Genomic DNA, 21,478 nt, shown 5'->3' on the forward strand with positions numbered 1-21,478 from the left:
TTTGTTTGAATTTGATATCTATATTGATATTGCCCTCAAAAGTAAGCAACAATAGATAAACTTTGTATGACAATGATACATTACATTTATATATATATATAAAAAAAAAGCAATGCAGTAGATGTTCAAGTGTTATTTTCCATAAGTAACATAATTCGTGAAAGTCCCATTAGGCAATTAACCAAAGTATCCAGCAAAGAAAAACATGATTGATAATGGCTGAATTTGAGCTTTTTTTTTCTAAATTAATTTACTTGATCATAAGTTCACTAACTTTGTGTTTCAGTGTTTACAGTTAAAGTTTGAGGAGGTTTCTAAGAACTATTCCTTAGCCCTTTTTCAAAAATGCAAAACATGGACAAGAAAAACATAATCAACAATAAAAAATTTTATAAATACGCCATGTAGTAGAGTTTAACTGTCATTTGTCCTGTTTGTTTAAAATATGTTACAAATTTCCGTTCGGTAAAGAGTCATCCTTAAATGAAGAAGCGGATTGGTTCATTTTTTTTTCGACTTGTTTGTGATTGGTCAACCCAGCAGCTCGAGACACCTGCTGCACCTGTCGCGCGACTTGAAGAAAGTTTTGCAGCCATAAAGAAGTTAAAGTGGGCTGGCCCATTGTGTCGTCCTGGAGCGGGGGGGACAGGGAATTCGAGTCCGGAATACAAAGGAAGAAAATTAAAAGGGATCAGACCAGTCTCCACCTTTCGGAGGTGAGAAATGGAGCGCTCCAGGAAGACCATCCTCTTCGAAGCGCTCAAAGAAAACTTTGCAACTTCACCTGTGTTGTCCAGAGAGAAATGACAACTCACGCATAGAAAAACAATCAGCACCAGAGAGGTAAATTAGCTAGTTATCCGTTAATAAAAAAAAATAAAAAAAAATGGCGTCGAAGCTGACATTAAACAGGAGTGAACTTCTAGAAGTTGGCATATGCGACGGTGGCGTGTGTTCCGAAGACGAGAGCGGTGTTTATGTCAACTCTGCCGCTTCCCTGCGAGAGGACTTTTCCGGATTTCAGCAGTGGACGAGCCACGCCGAGTCACCAAATGACACATCATCATCTCCGGGAGAGCAGGAGTTCTCCAGCGAGCAATCAGCCCCGCCTGGCGCCGTTACTGCCACCCTAAGAACCAACACGGTCGGTGACAGTGACTCCGAATCCCTGGGAGATGGAGTTAAAGGGAGGATTTCTATCGTGGACTGCCTGCTGGTGGAGCTTTATGAGACGTGCAGTGGAGGGAGCAGGAGGAATGTGGACAGCTGGGACAGCTCCACAGAGGCGTCCGGATCAGATGCCTTCCTGGGCCGCAGTAACTCCGGGTCCAGCTTTCTCCAGGAGCTCCAAGAGAAGCACACCAGGAGGCACCAGATGAACTATCTGGCTCAGAAAGGTGGGGAATGGCTGTTTCCTTCAGTTTAGGACAGACATTTTTGATATGAGACATGCTGGTCAAAGACTGTTACTACACGAGGAGCTTCTATCTGTTACTTGTCTTACTTATACAGTCAATAACCGAAATGCTAAACGCAACACGCATAACAGGTTAGTAAGAGCTCCCACTGCAAAAGATAAAACTTTGGAATGCTGCTCTGCAGGGAGATAACAATAATCAACACTCTTCTACAGCAGGATACACTTTCTGTCTCATTAACTTTGCGAGTTTAGCTGCTCTAAAGCATTAAGAGTGGTTTGAGTCGTGTTAATAAGCCATCTGGCTGCACAGAGAGGAAACTGAACACAACAAGGTTCCAGAGTCTCAGCTGCAGACTTACAGATGACATAAAAACCATAAAGGTTAAAAGTTGACCCTCCTTTAGACACAAAACACCCATCAGGATTTCTAAATGTTTGTTCTGAGAGACCGTCGTCACAGTTTGTCTCTATTTAATGGTGTAACCTCACTAGGTTCATTGATATATGAGAATATTAAACACCAGGAGGCGTTCGATAATGTGAGACTCGCCCTGAGAACACATGTCTTTGGGTTGGGGAATGATTTTGCTGTTTACTATTTTCAGATTCCCCACAGTCGATACAAAAAAAAAAAAAAACGTCTGTAGATTGCATTCTTTAAGTCAAGAGATGCAGCTTGCTTTTCTGTAAGTGTTCCATGTGCTCAGATGTAAGTTATTATTGTTTATTTTTTTGTTGAAGCTGAATTTTTGAGAACAGGAATGCCAGCTCGTGTCACCATTTTCTACAGTGTTGCCTTAACCAGCATGTTATTGCCGTTTGGCATGTTTCCTCTTTTAAAGTGGAATCCTAAAGTAAACGCAGGCGGGCCTTTGACACTTGGAACAATGCAGAGGACTGCTGCTCAGGAAGAGGAAATGTTCCGATAATGTCCTGGAAGAGCAGCCAAAAAAAGTCTCTTCTAACACTTTCGGTTAGAGCTTAGTGTTTGGTGAACATAACGTCCCTAACGTGAGTTTGCACGCCATGTCGTGAGGTTCATGCTTGCACTGAGGCCGTTCGCTTGTGAGGACCCCCGCAAACTAACCACAAAGGTTGTGGTTTTAAGAACACTGAAAGATTAATGTCTGAAATCATGGCTCGGCCCTTTTTTACTACCCATGACCAAATGCTAAACCTACATCGCCACTGCTAGTTAGTAAAAGTCATGCTGGTTAACGGTGCAGGCTTAGTTGATTTTTACTGATTTAGTTTGAAAATTGGACCACAAAATGGTGTCAGATTCTGAAAAAAAACCTTTTTGGTCAAACATGAGGGGTTCAGGTAACTGAAGTTGTCCTAAAATTTTAACGCTCCTCATTAGTTTGGAGTCCAGGGCAACAACAAAACAATGATGACAGCAGTCCCGAGGTTCTCCTTCTGATCTGTGTGACTTTGAGAGAAAAATAGGATTTGAAAGGTAACATCTCTACTGAGGGGGGACACGTTCATGTGGAGCAACTGTTCTGGTTTTCATTTCCTCTTTGCCTGCAGCGCTGAAAAACAGACTAATGAGTGTGATATTCTGGTTTATCAGTAGAAAGCAGACGTCACCTGTGAGTCCAGATTAGTCAATAATAATTTAGGGCAGATGCACTCTTTTGTGAAAAGTGGAGCATTATTTAGCACGTTTGTATTTGCAGTTTTGTGGATAAACTGTGTGTTACTGTGCTGTTTGAGCTTGTTTGTGATATTTCTCTGGGAAACGCTGATTTTTTTTTTTTTTTTTTTTATTGAAGTGTCACCATATAATTAGAACAAAACATCATGGAATAGAGTCTGGGAAACTTTGCCGTGTTATCAGGACTGGTTAACGTGATTGATTTCCATTGTTGTCGTCTTTTATTTAATTATTTTCTTTATGGTTGTCGTTTCAGCCCCAGAAGAGCTTCAATCAATAATCCAGGAGGTGAAGTATCGCTCAGCCCTGCAGTCGGCCAAGCTGATTCGCCAGCTCAGGAGACGGGACCGACTTGATCGCAAACTGCAGAAGAACTACGACATCGTCACAGCGTGCCTTCAGGCTGTCTCACAAAAGCGACGTAAGATTACATTGTCCGTCTTATTTAACAACAGACAGGACAAATGCTGCGTCTACTCTCCAGCTTATACTTTAATATGACTTACCTCAAAAATCAGATTTAGAAATGCGTCTCTGTGTAGTTATTTGATGAGTTGGTGTGCAAACCTCACAACATGAGTTGCATTTGCAAAGCCCTGAACCTTTTGAAGCCTTGCTACATGTCTTCTAACTCACATGTAGCATGAAAAGCACCGTCTCGTATTTCCTAAATAGACTGCAGGGGGAGTCGGGAAGCTTATTTTCATATCCGCTCAAAACTGCCACTAAAGCCGTTATATTGAATGACCTTTTATGTAAGGGACCTTTAAAAGCACGTGACTGGAGAATTTTGTTTTTTTATTTCGGCTGCAAATATTGCAAACTTAATCCTCCTCTTAGAATGTTATTTACAGTACGTGACATTGGAAATCCTCTTTCTTGATTGTACACATCAGGAACTTAGCTGGAATTAGAGCAACAATGGGACCAAATCCTCCCGCTAATGGGATTACTTTCCAGCAGACGCTTTCAAGAGCCGGCATCTGAACTTCTACATGAGATGAACCCTAAAAAGTCACATCTCTAATTTATCATTTTAAAGAAAGTACAAAAAGGAGGATCAGAGGGGATTTACAGTTCGTTTTCCATCTCGATGGGCAACCGAATTAAACACGACTTATGAATTATAAGTCTATGTACTTTTTTTCCCCCATTTGGAACGGGGGACCGTTTCAACATTTATCATGTTGGCTCGCAAGGTGTTGGGTTTTTTTTCGGCTCTGTTGCCTTTAATATGAGGTGTTTAATCATGGTTTTAGATGCAGATATGATCTGTAACTCACAAACTACTTGACTTTTCACTGTAGAATGACAGGAATCAGCTCACTTTAGTTTGACTTTGTCATGAACTGTGAATTGAAACAGACTTTCTTTTTTTCTTTTTTTTTTTTTACCATTTTTCAGTGCGCATCAGAGCTTTATTTGCAGATTCTGCTAACAAAACACTTTAACACCAACGTGTTGCCTTTAATATGAGGTGTTTAATCGTGTGTCACCTTTCACTGAAAGAATCGGTCACGAGTCATTTCTTTTTCCTCGCAGTATATAAAATATTTCATCATTGAAAAAGAAGTCTTAACAGTCATACTGTGTCATACCTCAGCGCGCCTCTCACCTCACACCATCCTCAACGACAAACAGTAAGAGCGTTTAGTAAATCTAGTGAATGAATCAACAGTGGCATTTCAACCTGGAGAGACTCACACGGAGAGATAGGGAGACAATTGCAAGGTTTATTGTCAATATTTCTTTGGCGCTCGGGCCCCGGCGGAGGACATGCAAGCTGAACCGCTGTGAGCTTGCAAGTCCGGCATAGGGAGATAGATGCTGAATATCTTCCCCCCCTTGGGACCCGAACCTGGTGGCGGAGTCATACGAAGGAAGGAGATGTCGAGGACTTGAGACATCGGGTGGAGATGGGGAGGTGGTGGGATGCAGCTTGCTGACGAACAGGTAGAGCCCAGGAAGGAGCGCCTTTATATGTGGACCTGGATGGTTGATGAGCGATTGCCAGCACCTGGTGAGTCTGCCATGTTGAATTTGTGGCTAGCCTTCATAAAGCAGTAACGAGATCTGTAGTGTATGAACAACGTCTTTCAAAGTGAAAGGAGAGACGCTCTTCCCCTTCACAGCATCGCTGTGAGCTATCAATATTTTTCCACCTTGATGCAGTCGCTCTTCCAGCCTGTAGGAGGCTGGACGTGGGCCGGTGAAAGAAATCAGGGTAGATTTCAGTATGTGAAAGAAATTGTAGGCTACTGTGTACTCTGTAATGTATAGTAATAGTTTATGTTAAAGGACTAACTTAATCATAGAGGCTTATCAAGAAATGAAGATTTCAGCCCCACTTGCTGCATTATAGAATTATAGAATCCAAAGTGTGCTCAAACTAGGGCTGCACGATTATGGAAAAAATCATAATCACGATTATTTGGATCATAATTGAAATCACGATTATTAATCAGGATTATGGAACAACAATGAACAACTGAATTTTATTGCACTTTTTTCAACAAAAAAAAAAAACAATATTCAGTGCAGAATGTAATTTAAAATCACGAAATGAAATCTAGCTAAGAATGTACTATGTAAGGAATAAAACAAAATAAAACTGAAATGCAATTATTATTGCACAGTCTTTGCACAACACCTGCTTTTGTTGGACATCGCTAGCCCTGAATCCGAAGTAGCTCCACACAGCCGAAATTGAGCCCCTTCGAGGGACGAGCTCGTCCTTCTCACCAGAGAGACCGGCTGTGGGCTTACCTTCTGCCGCAGCTTCAGCTTGGCTCTCGGCCATTTATATCATCCTCACCACCAGTTTTGTCTTCCCTTAAATCACTACTACTCTGCTCTCACCACTTGAACTTGACACCACTGGTGGCTGCACTAGTGAGGAGCTGCGTGCTTAACTTACTTGTGGATCAGTTAGGCGGCGTAACGAATAGGTCCATGTTCGCCCCCTGGTTGTTGGCGGACTACTGGTTAAATGCTTGCATGCTAGTGTATAATGCAACTGAACCCGCATTAAGAAAATAAATGTAAAAAAAAAATTATATATATATAAATAAAAAAATCGCGATTTTCATTTTTCATAATCGTCGCGGCCAAAATCGCGATTTTGATTAAAATTCGATTAATTGTGCAGCCCTAGCTCAAACATTTGCCTTTTATTGAAGATGTGACGAACTGCCTCCTGAATGTCTTGCTGCTCCATTTTCATTAAACTACCAACTCTGATTGTTAACTTAAGCAGACACTGACTGGCAAACTGCTGCCTCGACAACACAGTTAGGGACTTGGGCGAAGGAACGCCCGCTGTGTCCGCCAAACATTCCAGAGCTTAACCGTTGCTCTGGAAGTTGGATATCACTAAGCAACGTTGCAACTCTTGCAACAGCTACTACAGCTTTTGAAAACAGTGTTTGGGCTGTAACATGTCTCTTGAAGTGGCCCAAGAGCACATACTGCATGTTTAACAAGACTATTTAAAGCAACGCTAGAGAAGTTTGATACCTTAAAACTATGTGCCTCTGACTTTTTGAGAAGGCTTTCCCAGCCTTGAAACTGCTCTGGAATACTTGGGAGCTCACAACTATGTCTCAACACGACAATAAATGAATTTGTATGGCAGTACATGTGCAGGGCTCACACTGAAATTTGTTTTTATGACAGTGTTGTTACAGACTAGAACTATAAGTGCAGAAAAACTAATTAAAATTTCTTCAATTTCAGATCAGGATGTTTTATAACTGACAAAAACAGGCCCAATTGTTTAGATTTCCATATAGATGATACCAAGATAAAAGGTCATACAAAATTAGTCAAATAAGTAGATATACGTAACAAATGTTATGAAGTGGTTGCAAAGGTGAAACCTTATCCATCCTTGCTTGACCTCCTTTTATGTTATTTCTCTGTCTTTTATTTGTTTATGTAGGTTTTTCATGCATCATCACCACTTATATCTAATAATGTATGGAGGTGGGAGATCAACTTTGCCAAAAGGAAGGAAATGCCTTCATAACAATAACATTTTTCAAATTGTGAATCGATTCAGAGTCTTACGAAACACAAATTGAGAATGTTTGTTGTTTGTTTTTTTTCCTCCCACAAATGTAATATTTCTTTGCCACATAACTTGTCAGGATTTATCGCTGCTGTCTTTAACTTAAAAGAAAATGTATTTTTTTTTTTTTTTTTTAATGGTAGTGTTACTCCTTCTGGGATTTCAGTTGCATTTCTGGTACTTTTTTAGCATCTAAGCAGCAGAAAGTTGGTGGAGATGTCTGGGAAGCACGGAAGGAGCAAAACGAAGAGAAAGGAGGAGGAAGTTTAAAGCATTCCTTCACTAGATCATTATTGGGAATAAGAGATCACTGCCATATAAAAATAATGAGTTTGGAGCACCAATAAAGACACAGCAGGGAATATGATATATATTTTTCTTATTGGCTGCAGAAACGTATTCCACACTCCAATGCTTAGATTGTACCGGTGGACTGCGGGCAGAGCAGTATAAGTACAGAGGTACTTGTTGAAAGTACTTGTTAAAAACATGTGGTGCAGTCCTGAACATGTCACTAACAAGGAGCGTAGCTGTGTTTCCGTTCATGAAAAAGGACCACCTGTTATTTTCTTCCATTTAATAGGGCAACAATGTCCTTTTCCTTTGGTGAGAGATGGAGCGCCATAGAATAAAATTTTGATTTAAAGTTTTCTCTCAAACAAAGCAGGCGGCTACTTGTTCTAGCTTCTTTAAAGTGAGGTCTTTCAACCAAGTTTTCTAGGATCTGCTTTGATGAAATGAACGCTCTTTTACCCGTTAATTCATATTTCCAGGTTTACCTACGCTGGTTTGACTTTAATCAGCTGACTAAAGTGTTAGTTACAATTCTGATGATACACATCCGCAAATGATTAGTAATTGCAACAACTGAAAATGATGGAATCACTTTACTTCATTCAGCTCTTTTTATTTTAGTAACAAACAATGAAATGAGCATATATGACACACTCTGGCTTTTTAAAGCATACCTCAAAAAGGTAGAACTGTTGTTGTTTTTCTTTTCATTTCCAGAAGTAGTGGAGCCCTAAACAAAAGTAAACCCCAGTTGATACCTTGTTGCACCTCCTCCATCTTTTCTGACACCTTGAATTCTTTGAGGGCTTCCGTGATGAAAGGCAACACTCTTCGTCAGTTAGGTTCCAACTTCCACGTGGAGCAGCTGACAGTTGAATCCATTTCCTTCAGTCCGTCTCTTGGATCACCTTGCCTTTTGACGGCAGACTCATTTGCATCATTGAACTTGTGCGTGTAACCATTTCGGGGACTCTGAAAGATTACAATTTTATAAGAAGACACTTTTTTTTTTTAGGTATGTTCTATGAACATTTAAAAAAAAAAAAAGTTGACTGAAAATCCAACAAGTGGTGATTAATTTTTTTTTTTTTTTTTTGTCATTTCAAACCATTAATTTAATGGACAGATGTAGCAAACGTTAAGGAAATTCTCATTTCTCGACACTTCCTCCTGAATCCCAGCTGCGTGTGAAATCTCAAGCTGCGATGAGGGAACAAAATGCCATCCACACTTTCTTCTCCACCATTACCTCATCCTATTATCTCCTCTCCATCTCTCTCCATCCTACTGCATCTCTCTGCCCCTTGCACCTCCTCCTGGTGACGCTAAACCGGAGGAGGATGAGGTGTGCAACATCAGCAGCATTACTGACCACCAGCAGCAGGAACCGCTCCTTCCTCCTCAGCCGGTCGGTTATTATTATTATTTTTTTTTTTTACCGCTTCTCATAATATCTTTGAACGCGTCCTCCTGGATGTTCGTATCAGTAGATGGATGACTTATAGGCTAAGGTGTCTTCGGGCATAACACGGAAACAGAAGGCATCACCGGAAAAGATTGGAGACGTTAGTGTAATCGATTAATAATTTGACGACTTGGAGAACAATCGGAGGAACGGCAGCGTGTCTGATCGTAAGAATGCGTTTCTGCTTACTGTTTTAAGCCGACAAGGAAGAATTTTTAAGATGCGTGACCAAACGATCAGGTGATTGTGTCTTTTGAAACGACACGATTGCGAGATGAGGCAGGAGCGGCTCCCCACCGCCGGCAGGAGGCCGAGGGCGGGCGCGAAGCAGCGGCAGCAGGGCTCGGGAGGGGTCGGCAGTGTCATCAGCAACGTTCTGAAGAAGCGGAACGGCATATCCAGGAGCGCACCCCGGCTGCTCTGCACCTTAGAGCCAGGTGATCCAACAAGCAAAGTCACGCCTGCGGCTGACACGCATTTTCTAATGGCTGTATGGAGAAAAAGCTGTTAAACAAGGAGGCACAGCGCAGATAAGATATTATCTTGTGCAGTAGCCATGCAACTCATTCTCTAAATTCATTGATATGATATGTATCGTTTTATGTTTCAGCTGTACTCTGCTGTTGGTGACCACTGGCCTGTTTAAGGATATTATACCTTAGATTAGTGAAAGTTCTGGCTCTTAAATAAAAAGTCCGAGTTCACCATCGTCAAATCCGGACTGCACACTGGATGTGTCGCACATCTCTTTCACCAGACACCTCAGACAGTTGTGCCTGAGATCTCTTCTCCATTTTTTTTTTTTATCATGTTTGATATGTTGACAAGTAATGTTATATCTCGTAAAAGTTACTCATTTTAGGCCGCGTCTTGTCCACACTGGTGCTGAAATGAATGAGCCACTGTTGTTGGAGGGGGCTTTGATTGGGACCACTGTCCTGACCATTTGCGGGCTTAAAATAGCCTACACTCTAACAGCGTATTTTAATTGAAGTGTCCTTTAGTTTAAGCTCTGTTTTGTGTAAATGTGAACTGAGGAAACTTCCTTCTTTGCTTTCTTCTCCTCCTGTTTCCACTCTCGTGAATTGACCGCACCGATGCGGCCAGTCTAAGACAAACACCCGTTTTTTCTTGTCGGCTGTGTTGGATTAATCTGTAACCGGGAAGTAGGAGGGTTTCCCGTCCTAATCCTCTCCAGCAGCGCCGCGAGGAAGCCGCTCAGCGAACCGGCGCTCGTCCAGAATGGCGCAAGGGAGAACGACAGAAGCGGGCCACGCAGGTCAAAATCACTTTTTCCTTTCGGTTTATCGTCTTAGAAACTGATTTCAGAACGAGCCGCAGCCGAGAGCGAGAGCCAGCTTTCCTCTGGAGGTCGAGCTGGGTGGAAACGGGAAAGAGAAATGGCGGCAGTCGGAGCTGTCGGCCCGTCACATGTCAAGACCTTCCCTCTTAACTTCAGATCAAAATTTAATTTCCGCTCGGTCGTCGGGTTTGGGGATGGGGGGTGGGGGGTAAGTCTGTAGGACTCAATGTTCTTTCGAGAAGTTTAGGCCGGGTGTTCGTGCGAAGGGGTTTTTACACTAATGTCCAGCCGCTGGAGCGGAGATTGAAACGCGGATTCAGCACCACAAAGGAGTGGACAGCGACTCACCGTGACTCTGCCAAGTGTTCACCTGCAGACAGCAAACCCAACATTTATCTCAGCTGTAGCCCGCATTTATAGTCATATGAACCCGAAGACGTGTTGGTTTTGGAGGTTTGAAGTTTAGTGATTAACTGGGCTAAAAAAAAAAAAAAAAAAACATAAAGCTGACTCATCATTAAGCTGAATCTTAAGTTCGAAGCTTGACTTCCTCTATCGAGATCATGCCATAATAAATCCCTGATAAACACATCGTCCCGAAAATGTAGCACGTCTACGTTAAAGCGGTCATCTTAATTGTCCCTGAAAGCAACTCTAATCAGGCTTTTGTTTGTTTTTTAGGTGTGGACACAAGGCTGAAGTTTACCATTGAGCCCTCCCTGGGAAAGAATGGCTTCCAGCAGGTGAGTGCTGAAAATGGGCTCCATTGTAAGTCAGTTAGGTTCACTTTAAACACGATCCTGGGAAATTGCCCTTGATACAGCTTTGTTGTTTTTGTTAACTGTGGTCTGAAGACATTCCAGAATACGAACAGTAATTTTGAATAATACTTATTGTATAAGACTACTGCTGTGGGCTGCAGTGACCCTTATCACAGCGGTTGAAGGAGCCTTGTGCAGCATTCTTCTTTGCACAGTCAGCTCCAGGGGCTCCAGAGCATTCCCCAGCACAGAGCCATCCTTCTTTATTGCTTTATTCAGTTTGGTTGAGTCTCTGGCTCTGATGCTGCTGCACAGCATTCTACTCTCCACCGCAGACTTATGGAAGATATCTTGGTTTAGACATCGAAGGACCAAAGATTCCTTAAAAGGTCCTCATAAAACCCGCAATTGTCTGGTTGTCTGGTTTACACTCAAGATGAGGTGATTGTTTCCACACCATGGCACAAAGTGGCCGACCCGTTCCCTGTACGCAGCCTCTTGTCCATCACTGGTACACACAAAAACTGCAGAGTCATTCTGCTGATGACAGGACTCTGAGTTGAAGTCTGAGGTGTACAGAGGGAAGAGAAATTATGAGAGTACAGTCCCCTGTGTTGTTGCTGTGCAACACAACCCTTCAAAAAAAAAAAGAAAAAGAAAAAGCTGTGGTCTGTTTGTCAGGTAGTTAATAATCCAGATGGTTATGGAAGCATCAGCCTGTATTTTCTGGAGCCTCTTGCATAACAGTCAGTAAATTCAGACCTAAGCCTTCTTTTGAGCCAGCCTTTTAAAACTTTATAGTTTTTTTTTTATGGAAAACTTCAAACTCTGGCAAATATTGATACGATGTGCGCGGAGCTCAAGGCTCGAAATGTTGCGCATGTCACTCCAGTTCATATTGGGTTGAATTTTGAGTTTACGTTATTTGCGGTTCATGTGATTTAACTTGCTGACTTTCTTGGAAACTGGCTTGTGAATGTTTTAACTTCTGATTACTGGATGATGGAGACAAAATAATTAATTGTGGATCAATTAAAAGGGTACCAAAAACTGTTTGTCTTTCTTTTCATCAGTGGTATGATGCCCTCAAAGCTGTTGCAAGGCTTCCTACCGGGATCCCAAAGGAATGGAGAAAAAGGGTATGCAACTTTTGTTAATCACAACGCACGTTCTCCTTGGTGTAGTGCTGTCATCTATGAACAAAAACAGTTTATACACTCGTCTGTCTGTGTTTTGAACCCTCTTGGTTTTGAGCAAAAGAAACCACTTATTTTATTCCAGATAAATAAGTCTTCTTTGTTGTTGTTATCCTTTAAGAAAAGTTTTACAGTTTTGAGACATGTGGCATAATCTGAAGGATCAATATTAAGAGACACTTTGCCAGTAATTCTCCATTCCTCTTACATCCAAAGTGCATCTCTTGAGACCCGAGAGTGAGGAAATGGAAGTGATTGCTTTGATCTCATCAGCAGAGATGAGCAATGAAATCTTATCTCTTGCCTGAACCAAAACCAAGAGTCACCATGAGCAGCAGGCCTCTGGCAGAACTGCTGGAGGGAATTAAAACCTGAGAATATTTTAAAAAGAGAAACTGTTTAAATGTTCTTTTTTTTTAAATCCCTCCCCAAATGAAAACCCTGCATGGATCTCAGTATATCAGCTGCTGATGTCTTTGCTCAGGTTTGGCTAACACTAGCAGACCAGTACCTGCACAGCATCTCTATCGACTGGGAGAAGACGCTTCGTTTTGCTTTCAACGAGCGCAGCAACCCAGACGATGACTCCCTCGGCATTCAAATCGTCAAGGTAACCAGACTGTGTTTTTGTGTTGGAGGGTTGGGAAATTACACGAATTTGTGTTCAGATGAATGCTTGAGCCTTTTTGTGTGTCCTGACTCGGTAGCGGTGTGCCTCAGCCTGGTTCAGAATGTAGATTAAAACCAACACAAACAAATAAAACCAAACCAAAAATGAACAGCAGGAAGCAGCGTAACTGATGTTGATGTTCTTCATTTTAAAACAATACAAGGACGGTGACATTGACTCTGAGCTACGTCGCTTTGATCTCAACACGTCACAGATGCTCACAAATTAGCTTAAGACACAAACCATTTTACACAAAATAACCCTTTTTTATTGAACCATCTATGGTCATATCTTGTGTCCTTTGAAAGCTTACACGAGCGTGAGGGCGCAGTGTTTGGTAGAAGATGTTTGCTTTTAAGCGTCAGAGCAGGATGAGTGCATCATGGAAACACTCGGTGACTCAGACATCTGGCGGAATAAAGGCCTCCTCCGTCAGTGCAAAGCCAACTCCTCTACTTCATTCTGTTTTCTCCACTCTCCTTTGACTGCATTGAATCCTAACACATATGTGTATATATATATTTTCGTTTAAGCTCAAGGTTATGATGGAAAAAAAAAATCTCATCTCATCCACAGGACCTGCACCGAACAGGCTGCAGTTCTTATTGTGGCCAGGAGGGGGAGCAGGACAGGGTGGTGCTGAAGAGAGTGCTGCTGGCATATGCACGCTGGAATAAAACTGTAGGTTACTGCCAAGGATTCAACGTACTGGCTGCTCTTATACTGGAAGTTACAGAGGGCAATGAGAGTGATGCACTTAAGGTATACACACACACAGTAACACCAATTAAATATGATTTACCTAAAGGTTTTGTGTATTCCGCTTTAAAAAGGAGACATTGCTGATGGATTAGTCATGTTCCTTTATTACCATTTAATGAAATTGAGCTGTTTGTTTCCCTTACATTCTTCCATTATCAGGTGATGATCTATCTGATTGACAAGGTGCTGCCAGACAGTTATTTTGCCAACAACCTGCGTGCATTGTCAGGTAAACTCTCACAAACACACAAAAACCTGAGTTTGATGCATTTTAGCCTGAAGACAATCCTGGTTAAGATGAAAGACATTCAGACTAAAATCTGTACAAAACAGCTTGGACTTTGTTGCCCATCTGTGATAGAATATATACTTTCTGGATACATGAGAAAAGCCAGTTGATAATCTTCATCGAACAAACTGTGGCTCTTTTTAGTATTTTTCAAACATTTTTCAGAGCAAAATACTGATCAAACGATCAATAAAAACACAGTTCTGATTCAGTAATGATGAAAACAATTATAGAAGTTTTGTATTTAAGAGTTTAAAAGGTTAAAAGATGTGGAAGTTGTGCCCTGAGGTTTTATCAAAACAAGCTGATTAGAATTACAGACTTAAACAGCTTCACCTTTGTCGTGTTGAATGTCCTCCCCTCTGACGTCTCTTCCTGTCAGTGGACATGGCGGTTTTCAGAGATCTGCTGCGTCTAAAGCTGCCCAGACTGTCGCAGCACCTCCACTACCTTCAGAAAGCAGCCAATCGAGATGCTGGAGGTACGTTTCACTATGCTGGTGGTATTATTGTATAGTAGTATGGTAGTATATGTTTAAGAAAATGTGAGTGTCTGTAATCCTTTTATGAATTCAGCAGGCATAAACCCCCCAAAGCTTGTCCCTATAGATAAAGTGGGAGTTTACATGTCGGAATAACTTGCCTAATATGATAAATGCTATGTTTCGTTCTCTTTAAGGCAGCTACGAGCCTCCGCTCACCAACGTTTTCACTATGCAGTGGTTTTTGACCATGTTTGCCACCTGCCTGCCGGCGCCCACCGTTCTGAAGATCTGGGACTCGGTTTTCTTTGAAGGGTCGGAGATGCTGTTTCGGGTCGCTCTCGCCATCTGGGAGAGATTGGGAGAGTATGTAGATCCTTGCTTTAATTACTGCTAGTGTGGAAAAACCTGAAGAAAAAAAGTGCGGGTCACCGATATTTTATGTTGGCATGTACAGGCGAATGCTTTTTCTGAAAGGTATTTTAGGGATTGTCAAAGAATAGCATGAAAATGAGAGATACTGTCAAGTCAAGTCAAGTTTATTTATATAGCGCATTTCAGACACAAGTGCAATTCAATGTGCTTCACATTAAAAAAAGGAAAAAAAGAACAAGAAGAATAAATGTAACAAAAGGGAATTAAAAAACTTAAAACACCAAGGTAAAACATTAAATAATTAGAATAAGAAAGACTAAAACTTATCAACATGAATCACAAAAGAAAAAACCTTAAGATAAGACATTAAAACAGATCATTTGCTTTTAAAGAAAAGGGATTAAATGCTATTATGTGAAGGCCTTGGAGAACAGCACTGTTACTTTATTACCATAAAATGCTGTCATCTGCCCCCCCCCTCGCTGCCCCAACATGTTGCATCATCTTGTTACTACGGTAAACCACGAGGGACAAACTATAGGACTGCATTGGGATTAGGATCCCCTGGAACCTGACCCAGATCTTGCAGGAGGAGAAAGTTTTTTAACAGTGCTGCAGGCGGTCAGGTTATAAAGTGTGTGTGTGCTGGTGGGACATCAGCTCTGGTTTTCAGCTCATTTTAACCACAATGATTAAGTCAACAAAGAAAATCAAGAAAAAAATTAAAGCAAGACGTCTTTAACACATAATATGGAAGAAAACAGTCCTGTCCAGCACTTGATCTGTGCAATGTTTCCCCTACATTGTATTCTCTACCTTTGCTCCTCTTTTCCTCTAACTCCTGTCACTATTTAATAACCACCGCCTGCCTTTTTCCTTCATTCCCATCCAGGAGGATTGAGTATTGCCAGTCAGCAGATGAGTTTTACAGCACAATGGGTTGTCTCACTCAGGAGATGCTGGAGCACAACCTCATCGATCCAGCTGAAGTCATGCAGGTGCCACCTGGCAGCACACATGTTAAATCCTTTCTATAAATGCAGTTAAAGATCAGCGCTCTCAACCTCTCTCCTCTCTGTTTTATTAGGAGGTTTACGCCATGGCGGTGTTTCCCTTCCCCCAGCTGGCTGAGCTGAGAGAGAAATACACCTACAACATCACCCCTTTCCCTACCTCAGTAAAATCCAATGGAAGGTTTGTCCCAAAATGTTTTGTAAGCACTCCACATCTCTCCTCCTCCCTTAAAGATGCCGGGTGGTGTTTTGACGTTATTACACTTCTTTTGAATTCCCTTCTTTTGTTTCATGGTTGAGTGTTGAGTGAAATGTTTTATGAAGAAAGAATTCCTGTGAAAATTGTTTCCAGTTTTAAACATTAAAACTTCAGAGGATGCTTTTTTTTTTTTTTTAAATAACAGACCAAAGGGAAGTTTTAAGGTATTCATTTGTTTGAAATTTTGGCCATTTTATAAATACAATAGAATACAATTTTTCATCTTCCACTCACTACTTGGGGGTAGAAAACTGTAGATTCAAGGCCAATGGGAGCATATCTTATTAGCAGGGTTGGTAATGATCATTTAAACCTCATTCCAGCGGTGGTCCGGGCAGCTGGGAGAGTGATGATGATGCCGACATGGATGATGAAGACTCTGCGGTGACGGCGCTAGGTTGTCTGGGGCCTCTGGGTGGCCTACTGGCTCCTGAGCTGCAGAGATACCAGAGGCATCTCAAAGGTCAGCACAGACGCACTAAATACCTCACACACAGGATTTAAGTACTAACCCACAGAGAGTGTGCAGTTAGGAGCCAAGTGGCTCCGGAATAACTACCGCCCCAAATCCTCATGTCCTGCCCTAAATTTCAGTCCAAGTACAAACAGTCTCTGATCTGTTTCCTCCAGACAAATCCCAGCTTCCTCCTCCTTCAGCGACTCGCACAAACGGGGGCGAAAACTGCGGATAGCCTGAGGGATTTAGTTTAAAAACGCTGGTTACAATCTGAAGAGGCAGTTGTCACAATGGGGGAAAAATGACTTCAGAGACAAGAACAGGAAAAACTGACTCAATTTGCTGTGCTGAGCCAAACCCTTGCTCGTCATCAAAACAACCTCAGTCATCTTAAATATATAGTGCACGCGCTTTATGTCCACACACGCATACTGTAGACAGACGCCTGAGATGTAGTTATCTTCTTTAGACAGCAATCAAGAGACTTTTTGCCTTATCGTCATTAAGTGCCTCGAGGCGTTTGCTGATCTCGATTAAAGCAGAAGTGGGGAAGCAAATGATTAAGAAAAGGAGCTTTTAGTTGACCTAAAGTTTGATTTGTGCCGTATTCTTCCTTCCAGACCAGCGAACGGAGCAGGGGAACATTGCAGAGCTGAGCCCGGGAGCGGTGGGCGCTGGAACTGGTGGGGGAGGAGTTGCGAAGGCGGAGCATCAGGCAGCCATCAACAGCATGATGATGGAGAGAATGAGCACAGACATCTATGCACTAAAGAAGCAATACACACGCATCAAGAGACGGCAGCAGCAACAGGCTATGCAACTCTACATACGCACAGGTGAGAGGCGATTACCAACGATAATAACCGTGTGAGGTTCATTCATTGAAATGCCTTTTCTTACGTTTTTTTTTTTTGTTTTACGAAGGATGGCCAGCTATTTTGAGGTGAAATCTTCGATAGTTTTTTTTCACAAGAACTAATGAAAGCAAACACTTTGATGCAAATGATGACAAAGCTGAGCGACAGAAACGTAAACTCTCTTAAACCCAGATGTTTGATGATGCTGTGTGACTCGTAGGACCTGGACCCGAAGTGACCACAAGTCCAGGGGTGCTTCAGAAGAGTTCCAACACACACAGCGACCCCACTGACGGTACTTGTGTCGAACCTGCAGGCCATCTAGTGCTCTGGGTCTTTTCGAGGGTCTTTTGTGATTCGGTGGTCATGTGATAGTTGTATTGCATTAAAAAAGGCTAATGCAACCACGCAGCTGGCATTGTAAACCTGCTTTTGTCTATTTAAGTCCTCTCGAGCAGTGGTTCCCAACATTTTTTTTTGCATCCTCCCTCCCGCCACCGAGCCTTCATGTGCACGCAGAAAAGACTCGTCTCTAAAACTTTTATTGGCGTCCACAGCTGATGCGTACGCATGCTCGGTGCCACCTCACAGTTTTATCTGTTGTGGAATTTGTTGTAGGAAATCAAACCTTTTGAAATCTCTTTGCAGCGAAAAGGTTCCTGCGCTCCCTGTGATCTGTGGTGCCCCCTTGGGGATGGGAACTCCAGCTTGGAACCACTGATTTACCACAGAGTACCCTCTTGGAAATCTTTCAAAGCTTTTGCAAATCTAACAAAACTCCTGGCTCAAACGTCTTTAATCCTTTTTAAGTTCTACAGCTATAGACACTGACAAAATGGACTAAATCGGGCCATGTAGTCAAAATGCAGAGAGGTGCATACAGATGGTCACTGAGCGGGCCTACATTTATGAGATGCTTGTTGTCTGTGTGAATTGTTTTGAAGAACAGGGTGTTAATTTGGAGACGGCTGTCACTACTATACATATAAAAGCTTTTTTATTTTTAACACAAAGTAAAAGAAAGTCACACTTCTGTGCTAGTTTCTTTGATGATAATAACAGAAGGCCTTTATATGTGCCTATGTTCTAAAGATCATTGGTTAATATTTTATTTAGCAAAATGTTCTGCAGTGACAAAAGTCTCCAAATGGATTCGTTTGCTTTCTTTGTCGGCATCTTTTCCGCTGTTACTAACCTTCAAGTATTAAACTCTGAATCTGGCTGAGCTCTCCTCCAATCTCCCGCTGCGATATGACCTGTGCGACTTGTGTAACGGTATTACACTGAGATTTGATGCTTTCCTCTCTTAGCTGCCAACATCTGTGCAAGTACTCGCTTGCATGTTTGCACACTAATCATCACGCGAGCCAACACGCTCTCTAAAGCACAGTAATCAGCTTTTATAAAGTCTCGTTTGTATTCACATGGTTTACTTTTGATTTTGGAAAAAGCCAAAAATACTGGTGATTGAAGAAGGGATGATCATAGTAATGTCATCATCGTATAATATGACCTTTTGCTGTGGCTGAGTGGAGTAATCATTTTAAATAAAAACAAAACAAAAGCCCTGGACGCCCTCTGGTGTCTGATGGCTCTCATTGCTCAGCCTCTGAAAAAAATCATTGTCATGGGTGTAGACACTGGTGGTGGTTAACCGTTACCTAAACCTGACATCAGTTATCAGCCTGCTTTAATCTGCTTTCATGTCTGCACCCTCACCTATCTCCTTCCCTACAGACAAATGTCCTGCCACACGTGTCCTCGCCTCCCAGCTCAATCCTTCCAGTTCTGTGATCAACCACCTCCTTCTGGGCCGGAAACCACGTGACGGTTGCCGAAGCTTCAGACCAACATCTGATAGCACTTCTGATCTACCGGGGTTCCAATGTACTTCCCTGTCACACAGTCAGGAGTCCCCGTCTAGGCAGCGCTGTGGCTCGCAGCTCTCTAACGGCACTGGATCTCCAGGAAGCGCAGGTTCTCCTTGGCGTGCTCATGTTCGGCAGCATAGGAGGAATATTGCAAGGGCTCGAGCACAGCTTGGCTTTGGAGACTCAGAAGAAAGGGAAGATAAGGACGACAAGGAGGGAGAATCAATTATGTCGGAGGATGAGAAGAGGAAGAACGAGGATACGAAAGGAGATGATGGGCAGACAGAGGGGAGTGACTCCTCTAGGCCTCCGTCTCCCAATACCTCTGGTGCAAGTTCAGTGTGTGAAGAGGCTCAGCAGGGTTCAGATGTGACGAAAGAGGCAAAAGTTGAAGACGTGATGGTGCAGCTGGACTCCCTTGCCCTGGAAAATGAAACAAAGCTGATTTGCCCCAACAACCCAGATACACAGCCCAAACTAACAGAGTCTAAATCTGCAACCCCTGTCCCTCTGCTCCCTCCACCTCCACCCTCAAATAGGCACAAGGAGTCTGACTTCTCGGTTTCAGAAAGCCACCCTGACTCTGACGGACACTTTCCCTCTCTACCTCCCGCTCAGCTCTCCTCTAACGCCTGCATCCCTTCTTCCACACCCTCCACTCCAAGTTCATCCCCCACTCCTGTTCCTTCATCAGCTTCTTCTGGTGCATCTTCATCATTCTCTCCTACACTCGCATCCACCCCAACGCCAAGCTCCATGTCCTGCCTCCCATCTTCTTCATCAGCCAATAGCTTATCTGCTCTGTCTCTTCCTGCCTCCTCCACCCTTTACAAAACCGGCTCCCCCTCCACTCCTTCACTCTGCTCCATTTCATCATCGAGGTCAAATATCTCTTCGTCCCCGTCAACCCCAGCACTCTCATCAACCGCCTCCACTCCTAAACAGCAGATCTTCTCCCCGTTCCCCTGCGTAAAGCAGCCCAGGAAATCTGTCGCAGCCAGAAACCTGGGTCTTTACGGACCCACATCCAGAACACCCATGGTACACTTCCCTCAGCTCAGCCGCAGCCTCAACCGCAGTAGTGCTGCTGGGACGACGGGGAGCCGATGAATACCTGATCATATCTGAACTGAAAACACGTTCCATGATAAGAAGGATCTACTGCTACACCATGTTGCCTCCTACGTTTGAGCAAACATCCTTTATCTCATTTGAAGTAGAGCGAAAGGTCTAGAAATGTGAAGCTCAGATATGTGGAGAAAGTGCTGAACTATTCCGGCTCAGTAATCCTTAAATTCATAAGCCATTACAGACCAACTTTAAAGAGGTAGCTGACTTTGAAATGAAGAAAATGTTAAAATTGTCTTTTCAGCTGCACTGGTACCATACATCTGAGGAGTTTGGGGACAGCTACAAGCCCTTTACAGTGGCCTATGTAGGTCCAATTAACCATGAAGGACTTGTTACTGAAAATAAGAAAAAGTGAGCTGAAGACAGTGACAGTTTCGTGACTGAGACAAATTCATGTTTGCACATGTGCTGTGCAAACGCTTCTCTTCAATAGCAAAGGACTCTCCTTGGACTAAAACATGACGATCGAACCTGGACAAATGCTACCATCTTGAATTAAATGGACCATATTCAACAACATAAACTCATATTTTCTTTTTGGTTTGCAAAGTAGCCATTCAGTTGTTTAAATGCCAAGTATTGAACTACACAGAAAACAATACCTAAGACATTCTGTAAACTAAGAATGATTAAAAAGAAAGCAACTTTGTATTTGCTCAAAAGCTTGCCAATTACAATTATGTCCTGAAGCACTTCTTTTTTTTTTTTTTTTTTTTTTTTTTTTTTTTTAATTTGACTTGTAAAATCATTCTGTATGTGAATGCTGTGTTTCACTGATTGAATATGCAGAATGTAATGTCTCCATAAGTTATGTTGCAAGTGTGAGTGGAAATGTTAACTGAAGACCAGCTTGGCCATAATTTGTTTTGACTCTTGGGATGCAAACTCCAAGTTAAATGTGGCAATGAGGTCTTTGTTTAGAAATTGTTAACTGGAATGTACCAAATGTGGCACTTTATAAGGCCAAGGAAGAAAGAAAACAATACTTCTACTAGCTGTGTTCACATAAAATAAACATGTGCAGCACTTTAAGTGTATCTCATTTAATGTTGATCACAAGCATGAATAGTCCCAACCACAAGAAAAAGGTTTTCTTAAAGCTGCTGCTTCTAACTAGACTTCAAATGCTCTTAAGTTTGGTTAAA

General features: G+C 42.3%; 1 protein-coding gene across 5 annotated transcripts; it reads left to right on the forward strand.

The window, feature by feature from the left end:
- The first annotated feature begins 610 nt into the window (after nucleotides 1-610).
- Nucleotides 611-21,365, forward strand: tbc1d30 (TBC1 domain family, member 30). Of its 5 annotated transcripts, XM_075471845.1 has the most exons (15): nucleotides 611-1,397; nucleotides 3,337-3,501; nucleotides 10,893-10,954; nucleotides 12,046-12,111; nucleotides 12,653-12,778; nucleotides 13,415-13,600; nucleotides 13,760-13,829; nucleotides 14,272-14,370; nucleotides 14,568-14,736; nucleotides 15,638-15,743; nucleotides 15,833-15,939; nucleotides 16,341-16,480; nucleotides 17,095-17,310; nucleotides 17,552-17,626; nucleotides 19,069-21,365. In XM_075471845.1, exons 1-15 carry the CDS (start codon nucleotides 887-889, stop codon nucleotides 20,310-20,312), a joined length of 3,342 nt encoding a protein of 1,113 aa, XP_075327960.1. In that variant the 5' UTR covers nucleotides 611-886; the 3' UTR covers nucleotides 20,313-21,365. The 5 variants fall into 5 exon arrangements, with proteins under 5 accessions (XP_075327960.1, XP_075327961.1, XP_075327962.1 ...); XM_075471846.1 differs by lacking the exon at nucleotides 17,552-17,626; XM_075471847.1 differs by lacking the exons at nucleotides 611-1,397; nucleotides 3,337-3,501 and adding an exon at nucleotides 8,796-9,345.
- The last annotated feature ends 113 nt before the right edge of the window (nucleotides 21,366-21,478 follow it).

Source organism: Odontesthes bonariensis, chromosome 8, assembly GCF_027942865.1.
Source record: "Odontesthes bonariensis isolate fOdoBon6 chromosome 8, fOdoBon6.hap1, whole genome shotgun sequence".
Classification (NCBI taxonomy): Eukaryota; Metazoa; Chordata; class Actinopteri; order Atheriniformes; family Atherinopsidae; genus Odontesthes; species Odontesthes bonariensis.